The sequence below is a fragment of the Pseudophryne corroboree genome, chromosome 6 (assembly GCF_028390025.1).
Source record: "Pseudophryne corroboree isolate aPseCor3 chromosome 6, aPseCor3.hap2, whole genome shotgun sequence".
Taxonomy (NCBI): domain Eukaryota; kingdom Metazoa; phylum Chordata; class Amphibia; order Anura; family Myobatrachidae; genus Pseudophryne; species Pseudophryne corroboree.
This window is the reverse complement of record NC_086449.1, coordinates 377794322-377816480: the sequence shown is the minus strand read 5'-3', so window position 1 is coordinate 377816480 and position 22159 is coordinate 377794322. Positions and strand designations below refer to the sequence as shown.

The window sequence follows — 22159 nt, the reverse complement described above, 5'->3', positions numbered from 1 at the left end:
TTTAATACCTACCGGTAAATCCTTTTCTCTTAGTCCGTAGAGGATGCTTCAAGAACCATGGGGTATAGATGGGATCCGCAGGAGACATGGGCACTTTAAGACTTTAAATGGGTGTGAACTGTGCCCAGGGAGACGGACATTTCGAGGAAAAGGCTTTATTGTTAAACTAAGGGTGAGATACACACCAGCTCACACCACAAAACACGCCGTACAACATGGCATTAGCAAACAGTCCAATCAACGGCATGAACAAAATCAGCAACAGGCTGACCATAACCAAAACACAACCTTTGTGTAACACAAGCAATAACTATTAAACAAGTACTGCAGATAGCGTCCGCACAGGGACGGGCGCCCAGCATCCTCTACGGACTAAGAGAAAAGGATTTACCGGTAGGTATTAAAATCCTATTTTCTCATACGTTCTAGAGGATGCTTCAAGAACCATGGGGATTATACCAAAGCTCTAGAACGTGCGGGAGAGTGCGGATGACTCTGCAGCACCGATTGACCAAACAAGAGGTCCTCCTCAGCCAGGGTATCAAACTTGTAAAACTTTGCAAAGGTGTTTGATCCCGACCAAGTAGCAGCTCGGCAAAGCTGTAATGCCGAGACCTCTCGGGCAGCCGCCCAGGATAAGCCCACCTTTCTGGTAGAATGGGCTTTCACTGATTTCGGTAACGGCAATCCTGCCGCAGAATGAGCCTGCTGAATCGTATTACAGATCCAGCGCGCAATAGTCTGCTTAGAAGCAGGAGCCCCAATCTTGTTGGGAGCTGAGAGGACAAACAGAGCCTCTGTTTTCCTAATCTGCGCCGTTCTGGCGACATAGATTTTCAAAGCTCTGACCACATCGAGAGACTTCGATTATGCCAAGGCGTCAGTAGCCACTGGCACCACAATAGGCTGGTTTACGTGAAATGATGAAACCACTTTTGGCAGAAATTGCTGACGAGTTCTCAACTCCGCTCTATCAGCATGGAAGATTAAATAGGGGCTTTTGTGAGACAAAGCCGCCAACTCAGATACCCGCCTTGCGGATGCCAAGGCCAACAACATGACTACTTTCCAAGTAAGGAATTTTAACTCAACCTTACGTAAAGGTTAAAACCAATGAGATTGCAGGAACTGCAACACCACATTAAGATCCCACGGTGCCACAGGGGGCACAAATGGAGGTTGAATGTGCAGCACGCCTTTCACGAAGGTCTGAACTTCTGGAAGGGAGGCCAATTCTTTCTGAAAGAAGATTGACAAAGCCGAAATTTGTACTTTAATAGAGCCCAACTTTAGGCCCGCATCCACACCTGCTTGCAAAAAATTGCGCAAACGCCCCAGCTGAAACTCTTCCGTAGGAGCCTTCTTGGATTCATACCAAGACACATATTTCCTCCAAATACGGTGGTAATGCTTTGCCGTTACTTCTTTTCTAGCCTGAAGTAGTGTAGGAATGACTTCACTGGGAATACCCTTCTGGGCTAGGATTTGGCGCTCAACCGCCATGCCGTCAAACGCAGCCGCGGTAAGTCTTGATACACGCACGGTCCTTGCTGTAACAGGTCCTCCCGTAGAGGAAGAGGCCAGGGATCTTCTATGAGTAATTCTTGAAGATCTGGATACCAGGCCCTCCTTGGCCAATCTGAAACAAGGAGTATAGCATGAACCCTTGTTCTTCTTACCATCTTTATCACTTTTGGAATGAGAAGAAGTGGAGGGAACACATATACAGACGGAAACACCCACGGTGTCACTAGGGCATTCACCGCTACCGCTTGAGGGTCCCTTGACCTGGAACAATATCTCTGAAGTTTCTTGTTGAGGCGTGACGCCATCATGTCTACTTGAGGAATTCCCCAACAACTTGTCACTTCTGCAAAGACCTCTTGATGAAGACCCCACTCTCCTGGATGGAGATCGTGTCTGCTGAGGAAGTCTGCTTCCCAGTTGTCGACTCCTGGAATGAAGACCGCTGACAGAGCGCCGGCATGTCATTCCGCCCAGCGAAGAACCTTCGTGGCCTCGGACATTGGCGCTCTGCTCTTTGTTCCGCCCTGGCGGTTTATGTACGCCCCTGCTGTTATGTTGTCTGACTGAATAAAGACGGGCAGACCGCGAAGAAGATGTTCCGCTTGCAGAATGCCATTGTAAATGGCCCTTAATTCCAGAATGTTTATGTGTAGGCAAGCTTCCTGGCGTGACCATTTTCCCTGAAAATTTCTCCCGTGTGACTGCTCCCCAGCCTTGGAGACTTGCATCTGTGGTCACCAGGATCCAATCCTGAATCCCAAACCTGCGTCCCTCCAGAAGGTGAGAACTGTGCAGCCACCACAGAAGGTAGATCCTGGTCCTGGAAGATAGGATAATTTTCCGGTGCATGTCCAGGCGAGACCTGAACCACTTGTCCAACAGGTCCCACTGAAACACCCTGGCATGGAACCTGCCATACTCTATGGCCTCGTAGGCCGCCACCATCTTCCCCAGCAACCGAGTGCATTGAAGAATCTACACTCTTGCCGGTTTCAGAATCTGTTTTACCATGTTCTGTATTTCCAGAGCCCTTTCCACTGGAAGAAAGACTCTCTGTAATTCTGTATCCAGAATCATATCCAGGAACGACAGCTGTGTCGTCGGAACCAATTGTGATTTTGGCGAGTTTAGGAGCCAACCATGTTGTTGCAGAATCGTCAGAGAGAGCGCAACGTTTTTCAGCAATTGCTCCTTGGATCTCGCCTTTATGAGGAGATCGTCCAAGTACGGGATAATTGTGATTCCCTGCTTGCGCAGGAGAACCATCATTTCCACCATAACCTTGGTGAAAATCCTCGGAGCCGTGGACAGACCAAAACGGCAACGTCTGAAATTGGTAATGACAATCCTGAACAGCAAACCTCAGGTAAGCCTGATGTGGAGGATATATAGGAGAACGTGCAAGTAGGCATCTTTTATGTCGACCGACACCATAAAATCCCCTTCTTCCAGACTGAAGATCACTGCTCGGAGAGATTCCATCTTGAATTTTAATTTTTTAGAAAGAAATTGAGGGATTTTAGGTTCAGAATCGGTCTGAGCCATCCGGCTTTGGTACCACGAACAAACTCGAATAAAAACCCTCCCCCTGTTGTGACCAGGACAATGACTTGATTTTGACACAGCTTTAGTATCGCAGCGCATATCACCTCCCTTTCTGGAAGAGAAGCTGGCAAGGCAGATTTGAAAAATCGGTGAGGGGGCACGTCTTGAAACTCTAATTTGTACCCTTGGGTCACTATTTCTAATATCCAAGAATTCAGGGCCGAGCGAGCCCAGACCTGACTGAAGAGTTTGAGACGTGCCCCCACTGGTGCGGACTCCCGCAGAGGAGCCCCAGCGTCATGCGGTGGATTTGGTAGAAGCCGGAGAGGACTTCTGTTCTTGGGAACTTGCCGCAGCCTGTGACCTTTTTCCCTTTCCTCTTCCTCTCGCAGCAAGGAAGGAGGACCCTCGTCCTTTTTTGTATTTATTGGGCCGAAAGGACTGCATCTGATAGTGGGGCGTTTTCTTTTGTTGCGCAGGAACATAAGGTAAAAATGACGACTTACCCGCGGTAGCCATAGATACCAGGTCAGTGAGGCCGTCACCAAACAAGACACTACCGTTAAACGGTAGAGACTCCATAGCCTTCTTCGAGTAAGCATCAGCATTCCATTGATGAATCCACAATGCCCTTCTAGCCAAGACAGCCATGGCATTGGCCCTTGATCCCAAAAGGCCAATATCCCTTGCAGCTTCTTTTAAATATGCTGCAGCATCCCTGATATGACCCAGAGTCAAAAGCACGGTATCCATCTCAGATGACAAGTTATCTGCCCATTTTTCAATAGCGCTACTCACCCAAGCCGAAGCAACGGCAGTCCTGAGTAGCGAACCTGTAGTGACATAAATGGATTTTAGTGTATTTTCCTGCTTACGATCTGCAGGATCCTTTAGGGCTGCAGTGTCCGGAGACGGAAGCGCCACCTTCTTGGACAGACGCGATAGTGCTTTGTCCACTGTGGGGGTTGACTCCCACTTCTCCCTGTCCCCCGAGGGGAACGGATATGCCACTGGAATTCTTTTGGGAACCTGTACCTTCTTGTCAGGTTTTTCCCAAGCCTTTTGAAAAAGAGAGTTCAGTTCATGAGAGGGAGGAAACGTTACCTCAGATTTCTTTCCTTTAAACATACAGACCCTAGTATCAGGAACAGCAGGGTCCTCCGTGATATGTAATACGTTTTTTATCGCCACAATCATGTACTGAATGCTCTTAGCCAGTTTAGGATTTAATCTGGCATCACTACAGTAGAAACTGGAATCAGAGTCCGTGTCGGTATCTGTATCTGCTAACTGGGTAAAAGCACGTTTCTGTGACCCCGAAGGGGTCTGAGCTTGTGACAATGCATCTGGTTCTTAGACTCTGATTTATCTAATCTCTTAGTCAACCGAGCCACATTTGCATTCAAAACACTCAACATATTTACCCACTCACCAGTCGGCAGTGCCGACAGGGTCACTCCCACCTCCTTTTCTGCCCCCACTCTGGCTTCCTCCTGGGAAGAGCACTCAGACATGTCGACACACACGTACCGACACCTACAATCACACTGGGCTATAGGGGACAGACCCACAGCAAAGCCTGTTAGACAGAGGGAGTTTGCTAGCTCACAACCCAGCGCCCAACCCGGCACGGAGACCTTACATACAATGCCTCAGACCTGCTAGCGCTTTTATAATATAAGATAATAGCACCAAATCTACTGTGCCCCCCCTGTTTTGCACCTAGTTACTTGAACAGCAGTGTGGAGGTCAGGGCCAGCGTCTCTGCAGCTTCTGTGAAGAGAAAATGGCGCTGGTCAGAGCTGTGAGGGCTAAGCCACGCCCCCTCACCGGCGCGCTACAGTCCCGCTCAAATCTTCATAATTATACTGGCGGGGGTCTATATTTAGTGCCTAGGCACTTTTAATATACTTATTTGCCAGTTAAAACTTCAGTATTCATGCTGCCCAGGGCGCCCCCCCTGTGCCCTGCACCCTGCTAGTGGCGCTGTGTGTGTGTGGGAGCATGGCGCGCAGCGCGACCGTTTGGGGGATACATCAACACTGAAGTCTTCTGCCGTCACTGAAGTCTTCTTCTCTTCTTTTACTCACCCGGCTTCTTTCTTCTGGCTCTGCAAGGGGGGTGACGGCGCGGCTCCGGGAACGAGCAGCTAGGCGGACCAAGTGATCGGACCCTCTGGAGCTAATGGTGTCCAGTAGCCTAAGAAGCAGGGCCTTTGAACTCACAGAAGTAGGTCTGCTTCTCTCCCCTCAGTCCCACGATGCAGGGAGCCTGTTGCCAGCAGGTCTCTCTGAAAATAATAAACCTAACAAAGTCTTTTTTCTGAGAAACTCTGGAGAGCTCCTCAGTGTGCATCCAATCTCACAGGGCACAGAATCTAACTGGGGTCTGGAGGAGGGGCATAGAGGGAGGAGCCAGTTCACACCCATTTAAAGTCTTAAAGTGTCCATATCTCCTGCGGATCCAGTCTATACCCCATGGTTCTTGAAGCATCCCCAGCATCCTCTAGGACGTATGAGAAATATTAGTACAACTGTATTTATTACTTTGGAAGGAATGAAGGTATGACTCCACTGTTCTACTGTTAAGTCGACCTCCATTCTTTTTTACATAGATTACTAAAGCAAGATGGTGAACTACCATGATTGCCTCAAAACAATAAAATAAGTATTTACTTACCGATAATTCTATTTCTCGTAGTCCGTAGTGGATGCTGGGAACTCCGTAAGGACCATGGGGAATAGCGGCTCCGCAGGAGACAGGGGCACATCTAAAGAAAGCTTTAGGATCACCTGGTGTGCACTGGCTCCTCCCCCTATGACCCCCCTCCAAGCCTCAGTTAGGATACTGTGCCCGGACGAGCGTACACAATAAGGAAGGATTTTGAATCCCGGGTAAGACTCATACCAGCCACACCAATCACACTGTACAACTTGTGATCTGAACCCAGTTAACAGCATGATAATAGAGGAGCCTCTAGAAAAGATGGCTCACTACAGCAATAACCCAAATTTTTTTGGTAACCATAATTATGTACCAGTATTGCAGACAATCCGCACTTGGGATGGGCGCCCAGCATCCACTACGGACTACGAGAAATAGAATTATCGGTAAGTAAATTCTTATTTTCTCTGACGTCCTAGTGGATGCTGGGAACTCCGTAAGGACCATGGGGATTATACCAAAGCTCCCAAACGGGCGGGAGAGTGCGGATGACTCTGCAGCACCCAATGAGAACACTCCCGGTCCTCCTCAGCCAGGGTATCAAATTTGTAGAATTTTACAAACGTATTTGCTCCTGACCAAGTAATTGCTCGGCAAAGTTGTAAAGCCGAGACCCCTCGGGCAGCTGCCCAAGATGAGCCCACCTTCCTTGTGGAGTGGGCATTTACAGATTTTTGGCTGTGGCAGGCCTGCCACAGAATGTGCAAGCTGAATTGTACTACAAATCCAACGAGCAATCGTCTGCTTAGAAGCAGGAGCACCCAGCTAGATAGGTGCATACAGGATAAACAGCGAGTCAGATTTCCTGACTCCAGCCGTCCTGGAAACATATAGTTTCCGGGTCCTGACAACGTCTAGCAACTTGGAGTCCTCCAAGTCCCTAGTAGCCGCAGGCACCACAACAGGTTTTATTCAGGTGAACGCTGAAACCACCTTAGGGAGAAACTGAGGACGAGTCCTCAATTTCGCCCTGTCCGAATGGAAAATCAGATAAGGGCTTTTACAGGATAAAGCCACCAATTCTGACACGCGCCTGGCCCAGGCCAGAGCCAACAGCATGACCACTTTTTCTGTGAGATATTTTAACTCCACAGATTTAAGTGGGTCAAACCAATGTGACTTTTGGAACCCAAAAATCACCTGGAGATCCCAAAATGCCACTGAAGGCACAAAAGGAGGCTGTATATGCAGTACCCCTTTAACAAATGTCTGAACTTCAGGGACTGAAGCTAGTTCTTTTTTGGAAGAAAATTGACAGAGCCGAAATTTGAACCTTAATGGACCCCAATTTCAGGCCCATAGATACTCCTGTTTGCAGGAAATGTAGGAATCGACCCAGTTGAATCTCCTCCGTCGAGCCTTACTGGCCTCGCACCACGCAACATATTTTCGCCAAATGCGGTGATAATGTTTTGCGGTTACATCCTTCCTGGCTTTTATCAGGATAGGGATGACTTCATCCGGAATGCCTTTTTCCTTCAGGATCCGGCGTTCAACCGCCATGCCGTCAACGCAGCCGCGGTAAGTCTTGGAACAGACAAGGTCCTTGCTGGAGCAGGTCCCTTCTTAGAGGTAGAGGCCACGGATCCTCCGTGAGCATCTCTTGAAGTTCCGGTAACCAAGTCCTTCTTGGCCAATCCGGAGCCACTTTAATATAGCGCTTACTCCTCTCCATCTTATCAATCTCAGTACCTTGGGTATGAGAGGCAGAGGAGGGAACCCATACACTGATTTGGTACACCCACGGTGTTACCAGAGCATCTACAGCTATTGCCTGAGGGTCCCTTGACCTGGCGCAATACCTGTCGAGTTTTTCCCAACGGTTTATAATCATGTGGAAGACTTCTGGGTGAAGTCCCTACTCTCCCGGGTGGAGGTCGTGCTGAGGAAATCTGCTTCCCAGTTGTCCACTCCCGGAATGAAAACTGCTGACAGTGCTATCACATGGTTTTTCGCCCAGCGAAGAATCCTTGCAGCTTCTGCCATTGCCCTCCTGCTTCTTGTGGCACCCTGTCTGTTTACGTGGGTGACTGCCATAACGTTGTCCAACTGGATCAACACCGGCTGACCATGAAGCAGAGGTCTTGCTAAGCTTAGAGCATTGTAAATGGCCCTTAGCTTCAGGATATTTATGTGAAGTGATGTCTCCAGGCTTGACCATAAGCCCTGGATATTCCTTCCCTGTGTGACTGCTCCCCAGCCTCGTAGGCTGGTATCCGTGGTCACCAGGACCCAGTCCCGAATGCCGAATCTGCGGCCCTCTAGAAGATGAGCACTCTGCAACCACCACAGGAGGGATACCCTTGTCCCTGGTGACAGGGTTATCCGCTGATGCATCTGAAGATGCGACCCGGACCATTTGTCCAGTAGGTTCCACTGGAAAGTCTTGCGTGGAATCTGCCGAATGGGATTGCTTCGTAGGAAGCCACCATTTTTACCCAGAACCCTTGTGCATTGATGCACTGAGACTTGGTTCGGTTTTAGGAGGTTCCTGACTAGCTCGGATAACTCCCTGGCTTTCTCCTCCGGGAGAAACACCTTCTTTCTGGACTGTGTCCAGGATCATCCCTAGGAACAGAAGACAAGTCGTCGGAACCAGCTGCGATTTTAGAATATTGAGAATCCAATCGTGCTGCCGCAACACTACCTGAGATAGTGCTACACCGACCTCCAACTGTTCCCTGGATCTTACCCTTATCAGGGAATCGTCCAAGTAAAGGATAACTAAAATTCCCTTCCTTCGAAGGAATATCATCATTTCGGTCATTACCTCAGTAAAGACCCGGGGTGCAGTGGACCATCCCTACGGCAGCGTCTGAACTGATAGTGACAGTTCTGTACCATAACCTGAGATACCCTTGGTGAGAAGGGTAAATTTTGACATGAAGGTAAGCATCCTTGATGTCCCGAGACATCATGTAGTCCCCTTCTTCCAGGTTTGCAATCACTGCTCTGAGTGACTCAATTTTGAATTTGAACCTCTGTATGTAAGTGTTCAAAGATTTTAGATTTTAAAATCGGTCTCACCGAGCCGTCTGGCTTCGGTACCACAATAGTGTGGAATAATACCCCGTTCCCTGTTGCAGGAGGGGTACCTTAATTATCACCTGCTGGGAATACAGCTTGTGAATGGCTTCCAAAACTGCCTCCCTGTCAGCGGGAGACGTCGGTAAAACAGACTTTTGGGAACGGCGAGGGGAATACGTCTCGAATTCCAATTTGTACCCCTGAAATATTACCTGAAGGATCCAGGGGCTACTTGCGAGTGAGCCCACTGCGCACTGAAATTCACTGAGAACGGGCCCCCACCGTGCCTGAACTTGTAAAGCCCTAGCGTCATACTGAGGGCTTGGCAGAGGCGGAAAAGGGTTTCTGTTCCTGGGAACTGGCTGATCTCTGCAGCCATTTTCCTCTCCCTCTGTCACGAGCAGAAAAGAGGAACCCTTTTGTCCGCTTGCCAACCAGGACTGCGCCTGATAATACGGCGTCTTATTTTGAGCGGCGACCTAGGGTACATCCCCTTTTTTAAGGCAATACTTCCAAATGCCGTTTGGAATCCCTGACCACTTTACTGGTAGAATACATCGCACTTATACTTGATGCCAGTCGGCAAATATTCCGCTGTGCATCATGCATATATAGAAATGCATCTTTTAATTGCTCTATAGGCAATAATATACTGTCCTTATCTAGGATATCAATATTTCCAGTCAGGGAATCCGACCACGCCAACCCAGCACTGCACATTCAGGCTGAGGCGATTGCTGGTCGCAGTATAACACCAGTATGTGTGTAAATACATTTTAGGATACCCTCCTGCTTTTTATCAGCAGGATCCTTAAGGGCGGCCATCTCAAGAGAGGGTAGAGCCCTTGTTCTTACAAGCGTGTGAGCGCCTTATCCCCTGTAGGGGGTGTTTCCCAACGCACCCTAACCTCTGGCGGGAAAAGGTATACTGCCAATAACTTTTTAGAATTATCAATTGTTATCGGGGGGAAACCCACGCATCATCACACACCTCATTTTATTTTTCAGATTCAGGAAAACTACAGGAAGTTTTTCCTCACCAAACATAATACCCCTTTTTTGGTGGTATTCATATTATCAGAAAAGTGTAAACATTTTCCATTGCCTCAATCATGCAATGTGTGGCCCTATTGGAAATCACGGTTGTCTCTTCACCGTCGACACAGGAGTCAGTATCCGTGTCGGCGTCTGTATCTGAGGTAACGGGCGCTTTAGAGCCCCTGTATGAGACGTCTGGACATGCACAAGCTGAGTAGCCGGCTGTCTCATGTCAACCACTGTCTTTTATACAAAGCTGACACTGTCACGCAATTTCAACAGTACATCCACTCAGGTGTCGACCCCCTAGGGGGTGACAACACTATTACAGACACTCTACTCCGTCTCCACATCATTTTTCTCCTCATACATGTCGACACAAACGTACCGACACACAGCACACACACAGGGAATGCTCTGATAGAGGACAGGACCCACTAGCCCTTTGGGGAGACAGAGGGAGAGTTTGCCAGCACACACCAGAGCGCTATATATATACAGGGATAACCTTATATAAGTGTTTTTCCCTTTATAGCTGCTGTATTGTTTATACTGCGCCTAATTTGTGCCCCCCTCTCTTTTTTAACCCCTTTCTGTAGTGTAGTGACTGCAGGGGAGAGCCAGGGAGCTTCCCTCCAACTGAGCTGTGAGGGAAAATGGCGCCAGTGTGCTGAGGAGATAGGCTCCGCCCCTTTCTCGGCGTCCTTATCCGTTTTTCTGTATGTTTTGGCAGGGGTTAAATGCATCCATATAGCCCAGGAGTTATATGTGATGCATTTATTTTAGCCATATAAGGTTTTTATCGATTTATTGCGTCTCAGGGCGCTGCCCCCCCAGCGCCCTGCACCCTCAGTGACCGGAGTGTGAAGTGTGCTGAGAGCAATGGCGCACAGCTGCGGTGCTGTGCGCTACCTTATCTGAAGACAGGATCGTCTTCTGCCGCCGATTTCACCGGACCTCTTCGCTCTTCTAGCTCTGTAAGGGGGCCGGCGGCGCGGCTCCGGGACCCATCCAGGCTGAACCTGTGATCGTCCCTCTGGAGCTAATGTCCAGTAGCCTAAGAAACCCGATCCACTCTGCACGCAGGTGAGTCCGTTTCTTCTCCCCTTAGTCCCACGATGCAGTGAGCCTGTTGCCAGCAGGTCTCACTGAAAATAATAAACCTAAACTAAAACTTTCACAAAGAGCTCAGGAGAGCCCCTAGTGTGCACCCTTCTCGTCGGGCACAGAAATCTAACTGAGGCTTGGAGGGGGGTCATAGGGGGAGGAGCCAGTGCACACCAGGTGATCCTAAAGCTTTCTTTAGATGTGCCCCTGTCTCCTGCGGAGCCGCTATTCCCCATGGTCCTTACGGAGTTCCCAGCATCCACTAGGACGTCAGAGAAATTAAAAGGTAGATATCCGACATTAACCAATTATAGTTTATGAAAATACACTGACAATTACACAGGTCATCCAATATTCTATGTTGTAATGTAGCATATCAAATGACATGGTGGCATGACAGAAGTGGAGGAGCGCCTGGGGTGGGCTCTTCTCTATGGGAGTGTAGTATGGTATGCCGGCGGCCGGGCTCCCGGCGACCAGCATACCGGCGCCGAGAGCCCGACCGCCGGAATTCAGACAGCGTGGCGAGCGCAAATGAGCCCCTTGCGGGCTCGTTGCGCTCGCCATGCTGCGGGCACGGTGGCGCGCTACGCTATTTATTCTCCCTCCAGGGGGGTCGTGGACCCCCACGAGGGAGAATATGTGTCGGTATGCCGGGTGTCAGGATTCCGGTGCCGGTATACTGTGCGCCGGGATCCCGACATTCGGCAACCAGAAGTCCACCCCTCTATGGTGCCTGGCTCCATGTAATCTAGATAAACCATTTCCCTTACGTTTACACAGCACACTTACCTGTATCAAGTCGGGTTTTGACATGTTGGTACTTTGGGTTCTGAGGAATTCTTTTCTTTAGAATCTGAAATAAGATTACTTACACTCAACAACAACAAAAAAGTGAAATATTTAGAGATAAAGGTTCTAATTTTACAGTTCCCTGTTGTATAGATATATGTATTTTAATAAAGAGATCCCTATAACAATAACCAAAAATATATTGTAACTGACAGAAACAGACACTTAACATGACAGCAGCATTGTCTTGTTTCACTATAGTCATTACGTTGCTAATATCAACAGCACAATCATTGTCTGTAAAAAAACAGGAAGACATTAAAAAACAATGAACATTTACATTGACCTGTTCATCTGAGCTCTGATGTTTAAGGTGACATCCACAATAGCAGTCACCAGGGCTACCATCATGGGGGGGAGGGGGGGGGGGGGGGGGGGGGGGGGACTGCCGGGCCCCCATTCTTGGGCCCCGACCACGAGGGGGCCCGCATAGCAGTGTGGATTGGAGCGCACTGCATGCCGCCGTAGAGGGCAGGCACTGGTTGCATTTTGAATCTGCAGTGGCAGCTCCTGATCAATGAGCTGTGATTGGCTCGTGGCCTGCTTCAAATTTGAAATACTCATGGTGATGTCCTTCTATGGCTGCCTGCTCCGGACTCCTTGCTGTGCTGCTGCTCTGGTTCCGGCCCGCCACAGCTGTGCCTAGGGGCACCATCTGGTATTCTGTGGCTTTGTCCTTGGAGTGGCAACTGGTGCCCAGAATGGTAAGATGTGGAGGCTGCAGAAGGTGAGGGGGGGTCCTGGCAGCCCTGGCTGTGACACATGACACTGGGAAGATATCACACTGGAATGGTCACTGTATGACCAATTATTGGAAACAAACCATCCATTGACTAAATGCATACAAGTGAAAGTGTTTCCCAATTATGATGCAGCTATTAACCATGAAATACAGACTATACGATTAACTGTCAAGTCAAATTATAAGATTTAAACAACTAAACAAAATGTATTAATTATCAGTTCTCAAGCCACTGCAAACCACGCAGTAAGGTATTCTTGAGAAATATAGGCTTTAGAAATAATACATTGTGCTATGGTAAATAGAGGAGTTAACAAGTAATAGCCTCAACAACAGTAGCATCAGCGTAAAAAGTGGGTTAGTGGATGAATGCTAATATAGAATCATAGAATTGATCTAGCCTGTCCGTGTAAATACAGACATTTACATACTAGGGTTCATTTTTGTTGGGAGCCAATTAACCTACCAGTATATTTTTGTATTACAGGAAGAAACAGGAGTACCTGGAGGAAACCCACACAAGCACAGGGAAAATATACAAATTCCACACAGTTAGAGCCATGGTGGGAATGGAACCCATGACCTCAGTGCTGTGAGGCAGTAATGCTAACCATTACACCATCTGTACTGCCATAGTTTATATTTTGTACTAGATATCAATACATGCAAATATAATCTAACAGCACAAGCTCAAATTACATATTTAAAGAAGAGTATCAGTAGATACTAAATTATACATGGCATGGTTAGCAAATGAGACTTGCATACATTAAATGTACAACAAAGTTGGTTATATGCAGATTGCTGTATTTTAGCTACAAAATCAAGGTGTTTTGAAGCTCTGTTTAATAGCATAATATGCTGAGGGCGTTCTCGCCCTTGTGCTGAAGCCATTTTCTGCCACTGTCATCACATTCCAACAATATCAACCACTGTCTTATGCTGTACCCATGGAAATTATGCTTCAGCTAAAGGAAGTGATATTTCAAAGAGGGGTCTTCCCTCTTTCATATGTGAGGGAACCCACATTTACAGGTGTAATTATGTGCATGACAGGGCACGTAGTGCTCTCCCCCCCATGGGATCCTGTCAGGAAATACAGACGCCGGGGTCCCGAATAGGATCATAATCCTGGCGCTGGGATACAGACACCCGGGATCCCGATCGCTCCACTCCCGGCACGCAGGACAGGTAAGCCGCGGGAGGTGGGGGCTAGGCTGCGGGAATGGGGGGGTAAATTTAGGATGCCAGAATGGGGTGAGGTTAGGTTGCAAGTGGGGAAACATAGAATTTGACTGCAGATAAGAACCACTTGGCCCATCTAGTCTGCCCATTTTTTAACCATATTTGTATCTCAAAACTTATATGATCCTTATTTCTTTGTAAAGATATCCTTATGTCTATCCCATGCATGTTTAAATTGCTCTACTGTCTTAGCCTCTACCACCTCTGATGGGAGGCTATTCCACTTGTCCACTACCCTTTCTGAGAAGTAATTTTTCCTCATATTTCTGCTGAACCTCCCCCCCTCCAGTCTCAGTGCATGTCCTCGTGTCCTATTGCTTCACTTCATATGGAGAATATTTCCCTCCTGGACTTTGTTAAAACCCTTGATATGTTTGAAAGTTTCTATCATGTCCCCTCTTTCCCTTCTCTGCTCCACACTATACATAGAGATTTTTTAGTCTTTCTGGGTATGTTTTGTGATGTAGGCCATGCACCATTTTAGTTGCCCTTCTTTGTACAGTCTCTAATGTATTAATATCCTCTTGAAGATATGGCCTCCAGAATTGAACACAGTATTCTAGATGGGTGGTATTCATGTGACCGCCGGTCAGCTGACCGACAGTCACATGACCTCCTCCACCAGCCCGACGGGTCACTGTCCCGATGGTCGGCATGCCGACCAACAGGGACTATTTCACTCGTGGGTGTCCACGATACCCATAGAGTGGGAATAGAACCCGTGGCGACCGTCGCCACCGAGCCCGCAGCGTGGCGAGCGCAGCGAGCCCGCAAGGGGCTTGCTGCACTCGCCCCTCCCCGCCGGGATCCCGGCGTCGGTATGCTGCCGGAATCCCGGCGTCGGTCAGGAGACCGCCGGTCAGCCGTACTACACCCTTCTAGATGAGGCCGTACCAATGACCTACACAGTGGCATTATTACTTCTTTCTTTCTGCTGCCGATTCCTCTCCCAATGCAGCCAAGCATCTGACTAGCCTTCCTCATTGCTTTGTTACATTGCATACCTGCCTTTAAGTCACCTGAAATAGTGACTCCTAGATCCCTTTCCTCCTCAGTAGTTTCCAGTATAAAGGCCATTAATACTATATTTAGCTTTTGGATTATTGAGACCCAACTGCATGATTTTGCATTTTTGGGCATTAAACTGTAATTGCCACACTCTTGACCATTCCACTAATCTCCCTAGATCCTCAGTCATTCGTTTTACCCCACCTGGTGTGTCTACCGTTGCATACCTTTGTGTCATCGGCAAAAAGGCATACTTTCCCTTTAATGCCATTTGCAATGTCACCAATAAAGATGTTAAAAAGCACTGGTCCAAGTACAGATCCCTGGGATACTCCACTGGTAACATTTCCCTCCTGTGAATGCACTCCATTTACCACAGCTCTCTGTTTTCTATTCTGCAACCAAGATCTTATCCATTCAATAATCCTAGTATCCAATCCCAAGCTTCCAAGTTTATTTAGCAGTCTGCAATGTGGAACAGTGTCAAAAGCCTTACTAAAGTCTAGATAAGCTATATCCACGACCCCACCTTTATCCATCACTTTAGTCACACAGTCAAAAAAGTCAATAAAATTTGTTTGACATGATCTCCCCCCAGTGAATCCATGCTGTTTGGGATCCTGTAAATTGCTGGATTTGAGATAATCTACAACTCTTTCTTTTAAGAGTGTTCCCATCAATTTGCCTACTACTGATGTAAGACTCACTGGTCTGTAGTTGTTTGCCTCTTCCTTGCTTCCACTTTTGTGCAGTGGGACTACGTTCGCTCTATTCCAGTCCTCTGGAATTAATCCTGTAGCTAATGACTGGTTAAATAATTCTGTCAATGGTACTATCAGCACCTCTTTAATTTCTTTTAGTATCCTTGGTTGTATCCCATCTGGCCCCATAGATTTGTCCACTTTCAGCTTTGAGATTTCTGTTAGGACCTTCTCCTTTGTAAATGTACTTGTTTCATTTTCTTGAATATCCCTGCAACTTAACTGTGGCCCCTTCCCCTCTGTTTCAGTAATGAATAGTGAGCAAAAAAATAAGAATTTACTTACCGATAATTCTATTTCTCGGAGTCCGTAGTGGATGCTGGGGTTCCTGAAAGGACCATGGGGAATAGCGGCTCCGCAGGAGACAGGGCACAAAAGTAAAGCTTTTACAGGTCAGGTGGTGTGTACTGGCTCCTCCCCCTATGACCCTCCTCCAGACTCCAGTTAGGTACTGTGCCCGGACGAGCGTACACAATAAGGGAGGATTTTGAATCCCGGGTAAGACTCATACCCGCCACACCAATCACACCGTACAACTTGTGATCTAAACCCAGTTAACAGTATGATAACAGAGGAGCCTCTGAAAGATGGCTTCCTAAACAATAACCCGAATTAGTTAACAATAACTATGTACAAGTATTGCAGATAATCCGCACTTGGGATGGGTGCCCAGCATCCACTACGGACTCCGAGAAATAGAATTATCGGTAAGTAAATTCTTATTTTCTCTATCGTCCTAAGTGGATGCTGGGGTTCCTGAAAGGACCATGGGGATTATACCAAAGCTCCCAAACGGGCGGGAGAGTGCGGATGACTCTGCAGCACCGAATGAGAGAACTCCAGGTCCTCCTTTGCCAGGGTATCAAATTTGTAAAAATTTACAAACGTGTTCTCCCCTGACCACGTAGCTGCTCGGCAGAGTTGTAATGCCGAGACCCCTCGGGCAGCCGCCCAAGATGAGCCCACCTTCCTTGCGGAATGGGCCTTAACAGATTTAGGCTGTGGCAGGCCTGCCACAGAATGTACAAGTTGAATTTTGTTACAAAACCAACGAGCAATCGACTGCTTAGAAGCAGGTGCACCCAACTTGTTGGGTGCATACAGTATAAACAGCGAGTCAGATTTTCTGACTCCAGCCGTCCTTTAAATGTATATTTTTAAGGCTCTGACAACGTCCAACAACTTGGAGTCCTTCAAGTCGTCTGTAGCCGCAGGCACTACAATAGGCTGGTTCAGGTGAAACGCTGATACCACCTTAGGGAGAAAATGCGGACGCGTCCGCAGCTCTGCCCTATGTCGAATGGAAAATTAAATAAGGGCTTTTATAAGACAAAGCCGCCAGTTCAGATACTCTCCCGGCCGAAGCCAGGGCCAGTAACATAGTCACTTTCCATGTGAGATATTTCAAATCCACATTCTTTAGTGGTTCAAACCAATTGGATTTGAGGAAATCTAAAACTACATTTAGATCCCACGGTGCCACCTTAGGCACCACAGGAGGCTGTATATGCAGTACTCCTTTGATAAAAATCTGGACCTCAGGGACTGAGGCCAATTCTTTGTGGAAGAATATTGATAGGGCCGAAATTTGAACCTTAATAGATCCCAATTTGAGACCCATAGACAATCCTGATTGCAGGAAATGTAGGAAAACGACCCAGTTGAAATTCCTCCATCGGAGCACTCCGCTGCTCGCACCACGCAACATATTTTCGCCAAATACGGCGATAATGCTTCGCGGTGACTTCCTTCCTTGCCTTTATCAAGGTAGGAATGACTTCTTCTGGAATGCCTTTTCCTTTTAGGATCTGGCATTCAACGCCATGCCGTCAAACGCAGCCGCGGTAAGTCTTGAAAAAGACAAGGACCCTGCTGAAGCAGGTCCCTTCTCAGAAGTAGAGGCCACGGATCGTCCGTGACCATCTCTTGAAGTTCCGGGTACCAAGTCCTTCTTGGCCAATCCGGAGCCACTAGTCTTACTCCTCTTTGCCGTATAATCCTCAATACCTTTGGTATGAGAGGCAGAGGAGGAAACACATATACCGACTGGTACACCCAAGGTGTTACCAGCGCGTCCACAGCTATTGCCTGCGGATCTCTTGACCTGGCGCAATACCTGTCCAGTGTTTTGTTGAGGCGAGACGCCATCATGTCCACCATTGGTTTTACCCAACGGTTTAATAGCATGTGGAAAACTTCTGGATGAAGTCCCCACTCTCCCGGTTGAAGGTCGTGTCTGCTGAGGAAGTCTGCTTCCCAGTTGTCCACGCCCGGGATGAATACTGCTGACAGTGCTATCACGTGATTCTCCGCCCAGCGAAGGATCCTGGCAGCTTCTGCCATTGCCCTCCTGCTTCTTGTGCCGCCCTGTCTGTTTACATGGGCGACTGCCGTGATGTTGTCCGACTGGATCAACACCGGTCTTCCTTGAAGCAGAGGTTCCGCCTGGCTTAGAGCATTGTAGATTGCTCTTAGTTCCAGAATGCTTATGTGAAGAGACTTTTTCAGGCTCGACCACACTCCCTGGAAATTTCTTCCCTGTGTGACTGCTCCCCAGCCTCTCAGGCTGGCATCCGTGGTCACCAGGATCCAATCCTGTATGCCGAATCTGCGGCCCTCCAATAGATGAGCCTCCTGCAACCACCACAGAAGGGATACCCTTGTCCTCGGCGACAGGGTTATCCGCAGGTGCATCTGAAGATGCGACCCTGACCATTTGTCCAACAGATCCCTTTGCATGGAATCTGCCGAAAGGGATTGCTTCGTAAGAAGCTACCATTTTTTTTTTTTTTTTTTTCCCAGGACTCTTGTGCATTGATGTACAGACACCTTTCCTGGTTTTAGGAGGTTCCTGACCAGGTCAGATAACTCCTTGGCTTTTTCTTCGGGAAGAAAAACCTTTTTCTGAACTGTGTCCAGAATCATCCCCAGGAACAGCAGACGAGTTGTCGGCATTAATTGGGATTTTGGAATATTCAGAATCCATCCGTGCTGCTTTAGCACCTCTTGAGATAGTGCTAAACCCATCTCTAGCTGTTCTCTGGACCTTGCCCTTATTAGGAGATCGTCCAAGTATGGGATAATTAATACGCCTTTTCTTCGAAGAAGAAATATTATCTCGGCCATTACCTTTGTAAAGACCCGAGGTGCCGTGGACAAACCAAACGGCAGCGTCTGAAACTGATAGTGACAGTTTTGTACAACGAACCTGAGGTACCCCTGGTGTGAGGGGTAATTGGAACGTGGAGATACGCATCCTTGATGTCCAAGGATACCATAAAGTCCCCTTCTTCCAGGTTCGCTATCACTGCTCTGAGTGACTCCATCTTGAACTTGAACTTCTTTATGTATAGGTTCAAGGACTTCAGATTTAGAATAGGCCTTACCGAGCCATCCGGCTTCGGTACCACAAATAGAGTGGAATAATACCCCTTCCCTTGTTGTAGAAGAGGTACCTTGACTATCACCTGCTGAGAATACAGCTTGTGAATGGCTTCCAAAACCGTCTCCCTTTCTGAGGGGGACGTTGGTAAAGCAGACTTCAGGAAACGGCGAGGTGGCTCTGTCTCTAATTTCAACCTGTACCCCTGAGATATTATCTGCAGGATCCAGGGATTTACCTGCGAGTGAGCCCACTGCGCGCTGTAATTTTTGAGACGACCGCCTACCGCCCCCGAGTCCGCTTGCGAAGCCCCAGCGTCATGCTGAGGCTTTTGTAGAAGCCGGGGAGGGCTTCTGTTCCTGGGAAGGAGCTGCCTGTTGCTGTCTCTTCCCTCGTCCTCTGCCTCGTGGCAGATATGAATAGCCCTTTGCTCTCTTATTTTTAAAGGAACGAAAGGGCTGCGGTTGAAAGGTCGGTGCCTTTTTCTGTTGGGGAGTGACTTGAGGTAGAAAGGTGGATTTCCCGGCCGTAGCCGTGGCCACCAAATCCGATAGACCGACCTCAAATAACTCCTCTACGCATCGCCTGTCCACTGTCGTGTCCATAAAGCTCTTCTGGCCGAAATGGACATAGCACTTACCCGTGATGCCAGTGTGCAGATATCTCTCTGTGCATCACGCATATAAAGAAATGCATCCTTTATTTGTTCTAACGACAGTAAAATATTGTCCCTGTCCAGGGTATCAATATTTTCGATCAGGGACTCTGACCAAACTACCCCAGCACTGCACATCCAGGCAGTCGCAATAGCTGGTCGTAGTATAACACCTGCATGTGTGTATATACCTTTTTGGATATTTTCCATCCTCCTATCTGATGGATCTTTAAGTGCGTCCGTCTCAGGAGAGGGTAACGCCACTTGTTTTGATAAGCGTGTTAGCGCTTTGTCCACCCTAGGAGGTGTTTCCCAGCGCTCCCTAACCTCTGGCGGGAAAGGGTATAAAGCCAATAACTTCTTTGAAATTAGCAGTTTTTTATCGGGGCACCCCACGCTTCATCACACACGTCATTTAATTCTTCTGATTCGGTAAAAACTACTGGTAGTTTTTTCACACCCCACCTAATACCCTGTTTAGTGGTACCTGTAGTATCAGCTAAATGTAACATCTCCTTTATTGCCAAAATCATATAACGTGTGGCCCTACTGGAAAATACGGTTGATTCGTCACCTTCACCACCGGAATCAGTGCCTGTGTCTGGGTCTGTGTCGACCGACTGAGGCAAGGGACGTTTTACAGCCCCTGACGGTGTTTGAGGCGCCTGGACAGACACTAATTGAGTGTCCGGCCGCCTCATGTCGGCAAACGACTGTGACGCTATCCCGTAATTCCACAAATAAAGGCATCCATTCTGGTGTCGACCCCCTAGGAGGTGACATCCTCATATTTGGCAATTGCTCCGCCTCCACACCAATAACGTCCTCATACATGTCGACACACACGTACCGACACACAGCAGACACACAGGGAATGCTCTATACGAAGACAGGACCCACTAGCCCTTTGGGGAGACAGAGGGAGAGTCTGCCAGCACACACCAAAAAGCGCTATATATGACAGGGATAGCCTTATGATTAAGTGCTCCCTTATAGCTGCTTTTATATTAATATATTGCCATTTATTCTGCCCCCCCTCTCTGTTATACCCTGTTTCTGTAGTGCAGTGCAGGGGAGAGACCTGGGAGCCTTCCTGACCAGCGGAGCTGTGACAGAAAATGGCGCCGTGTGCTGAGGAGATAGGCCCCGCCCCTTTTTCGGCGGGCTCGTCTCCCGCTATTTAGTACATTTAGGCAGGGGTAAATATCTCCATATAGCCTCTGGGGCTATATGTGAGGTATTTTTAGCCTTTTTAAAGGTTTTCATTTGCCTCCCAGGGCGCCCCCCCCCAGCGCCCTGCACCCTCAGTGACTGCCGTGTGAAGTGTGCTGAGAGGAAAATGGCGCACAGCTGCAGTGCTGTGCGCTACCTTAAGAAGACTGCAGGAGTCTTCAGCCGCCGATTCTGGACCTCTTCTTGCTTCAGCATCTGTGAGGGGGCCGGCGGCGTGGCTCCGGTGACCATCCAGGCTGTACCTGTGATCGTCCCTCTGGAGCTTCATGTCCAGTAGCCAAGAAGCCAATCCATCCTGCACGCAGGTGAGTTCACTTCTTCTCCCCTCTGTCCCTCGTTGCAGTGATCCTGTTGCCAGCAGGAATCACTGTAAAATAAAAAACCTAAGCTAAACTCTCTAAGCAGCTCTTTATGAGAGCCACCTAGAATTGCACCCTTCTCGGCCGGGCACAAAAATCTAACTGGAGTCTGGAGGAGGGTCATAGGGGGAGGAGCCAGTACACACCACCTGACCTGTAAAAGCTTTACTTTTGTGCCCTGTCTCCTGCGGAGCCGCTATTCCCCATGGTCCTTTCAGGAACCCCAGCATCCACTTAGGACGATAGAGAAATAAGATTTTAAACCTACCGGTAAATCTTTTTCTCGTAGTCCGTAGAGGATGCTGGGGACTCCGTAAGGACCATGGGGATAGACGGGCTCCGTAGGAGACATGGGCACTCCAAGAAAGACTTTGACTCTGGGTGTGCACTGGCTCCTCCCTCCATGCCCCTCCTCCAGACCTCAGTTAGAGAAACTGTGCCCAGAGGAGACGGACAGTACGACGAAAGGATTTTACTTAATCCAAGGGCAAGATTCACACCAGCCACACCATATAACTTGTGATATACTATCTAGTTAACAGTATGAAAAAACAACATATCATCGGTTCAAAACCGATGAAACTATAACATTACCCTTATGTAAGCAATAACTATACACAAGTCTTGCAGAAGTAGTCCGCACTTGGGACGGGCGCCCAGCATCCTCTACGGACTACGAGAAAAAGATTTACCGGTAGGTTTAAAATCTTATTTTCTCTAACGTCCTAGAGGATGCTGGGGACTCTGTAAGGACCATGGGGATTATACCAAAGCTCCCAAATGGGGTATCAAACTTATAGAACTTTGCAAAGGTGTTTGACCCTGACCAAGTAGCAGCTCGGCACAGCTGTAGTGCCGAGACCCCTCGGACAGCCGCCCAAGACGAGTCCACCTTCCTAGTGGAATGGGCCTTAACCGATTTCGGTAACGGCAATCCTGCCGTAGAATGCGCCT

General features: G+C 48.3%; 1 protein-coding gene across 2 annotated transcripts in view; it reads right to left on the bottom strand.

The window, feature by feature from the left end:
- CEP41 (centrosomal protein 41) overlaps positions 1 to 22159 on the bottom strand; it is a 209237-nt gene that overhangs the window by 172177 nt on the left and 14901 nt on the right. Inside the window, exon 2 of one of the 2 annotated variants that reach the window (XM_063926751.1) lies at positions 11761 to 11824. The exons of the other annotated variant lie outside the window; for it this stretch is intronic. Within the exon in view, the coding sequence (XP_063782821.1) occupies positions 11761 to 11824 (64 nt within the window). The remainder of the gene's footprint in view (positions 1 to 11760; positions 11825 to 22159) is intronic. 2 annotated transcript variants of the gene reach the window in all.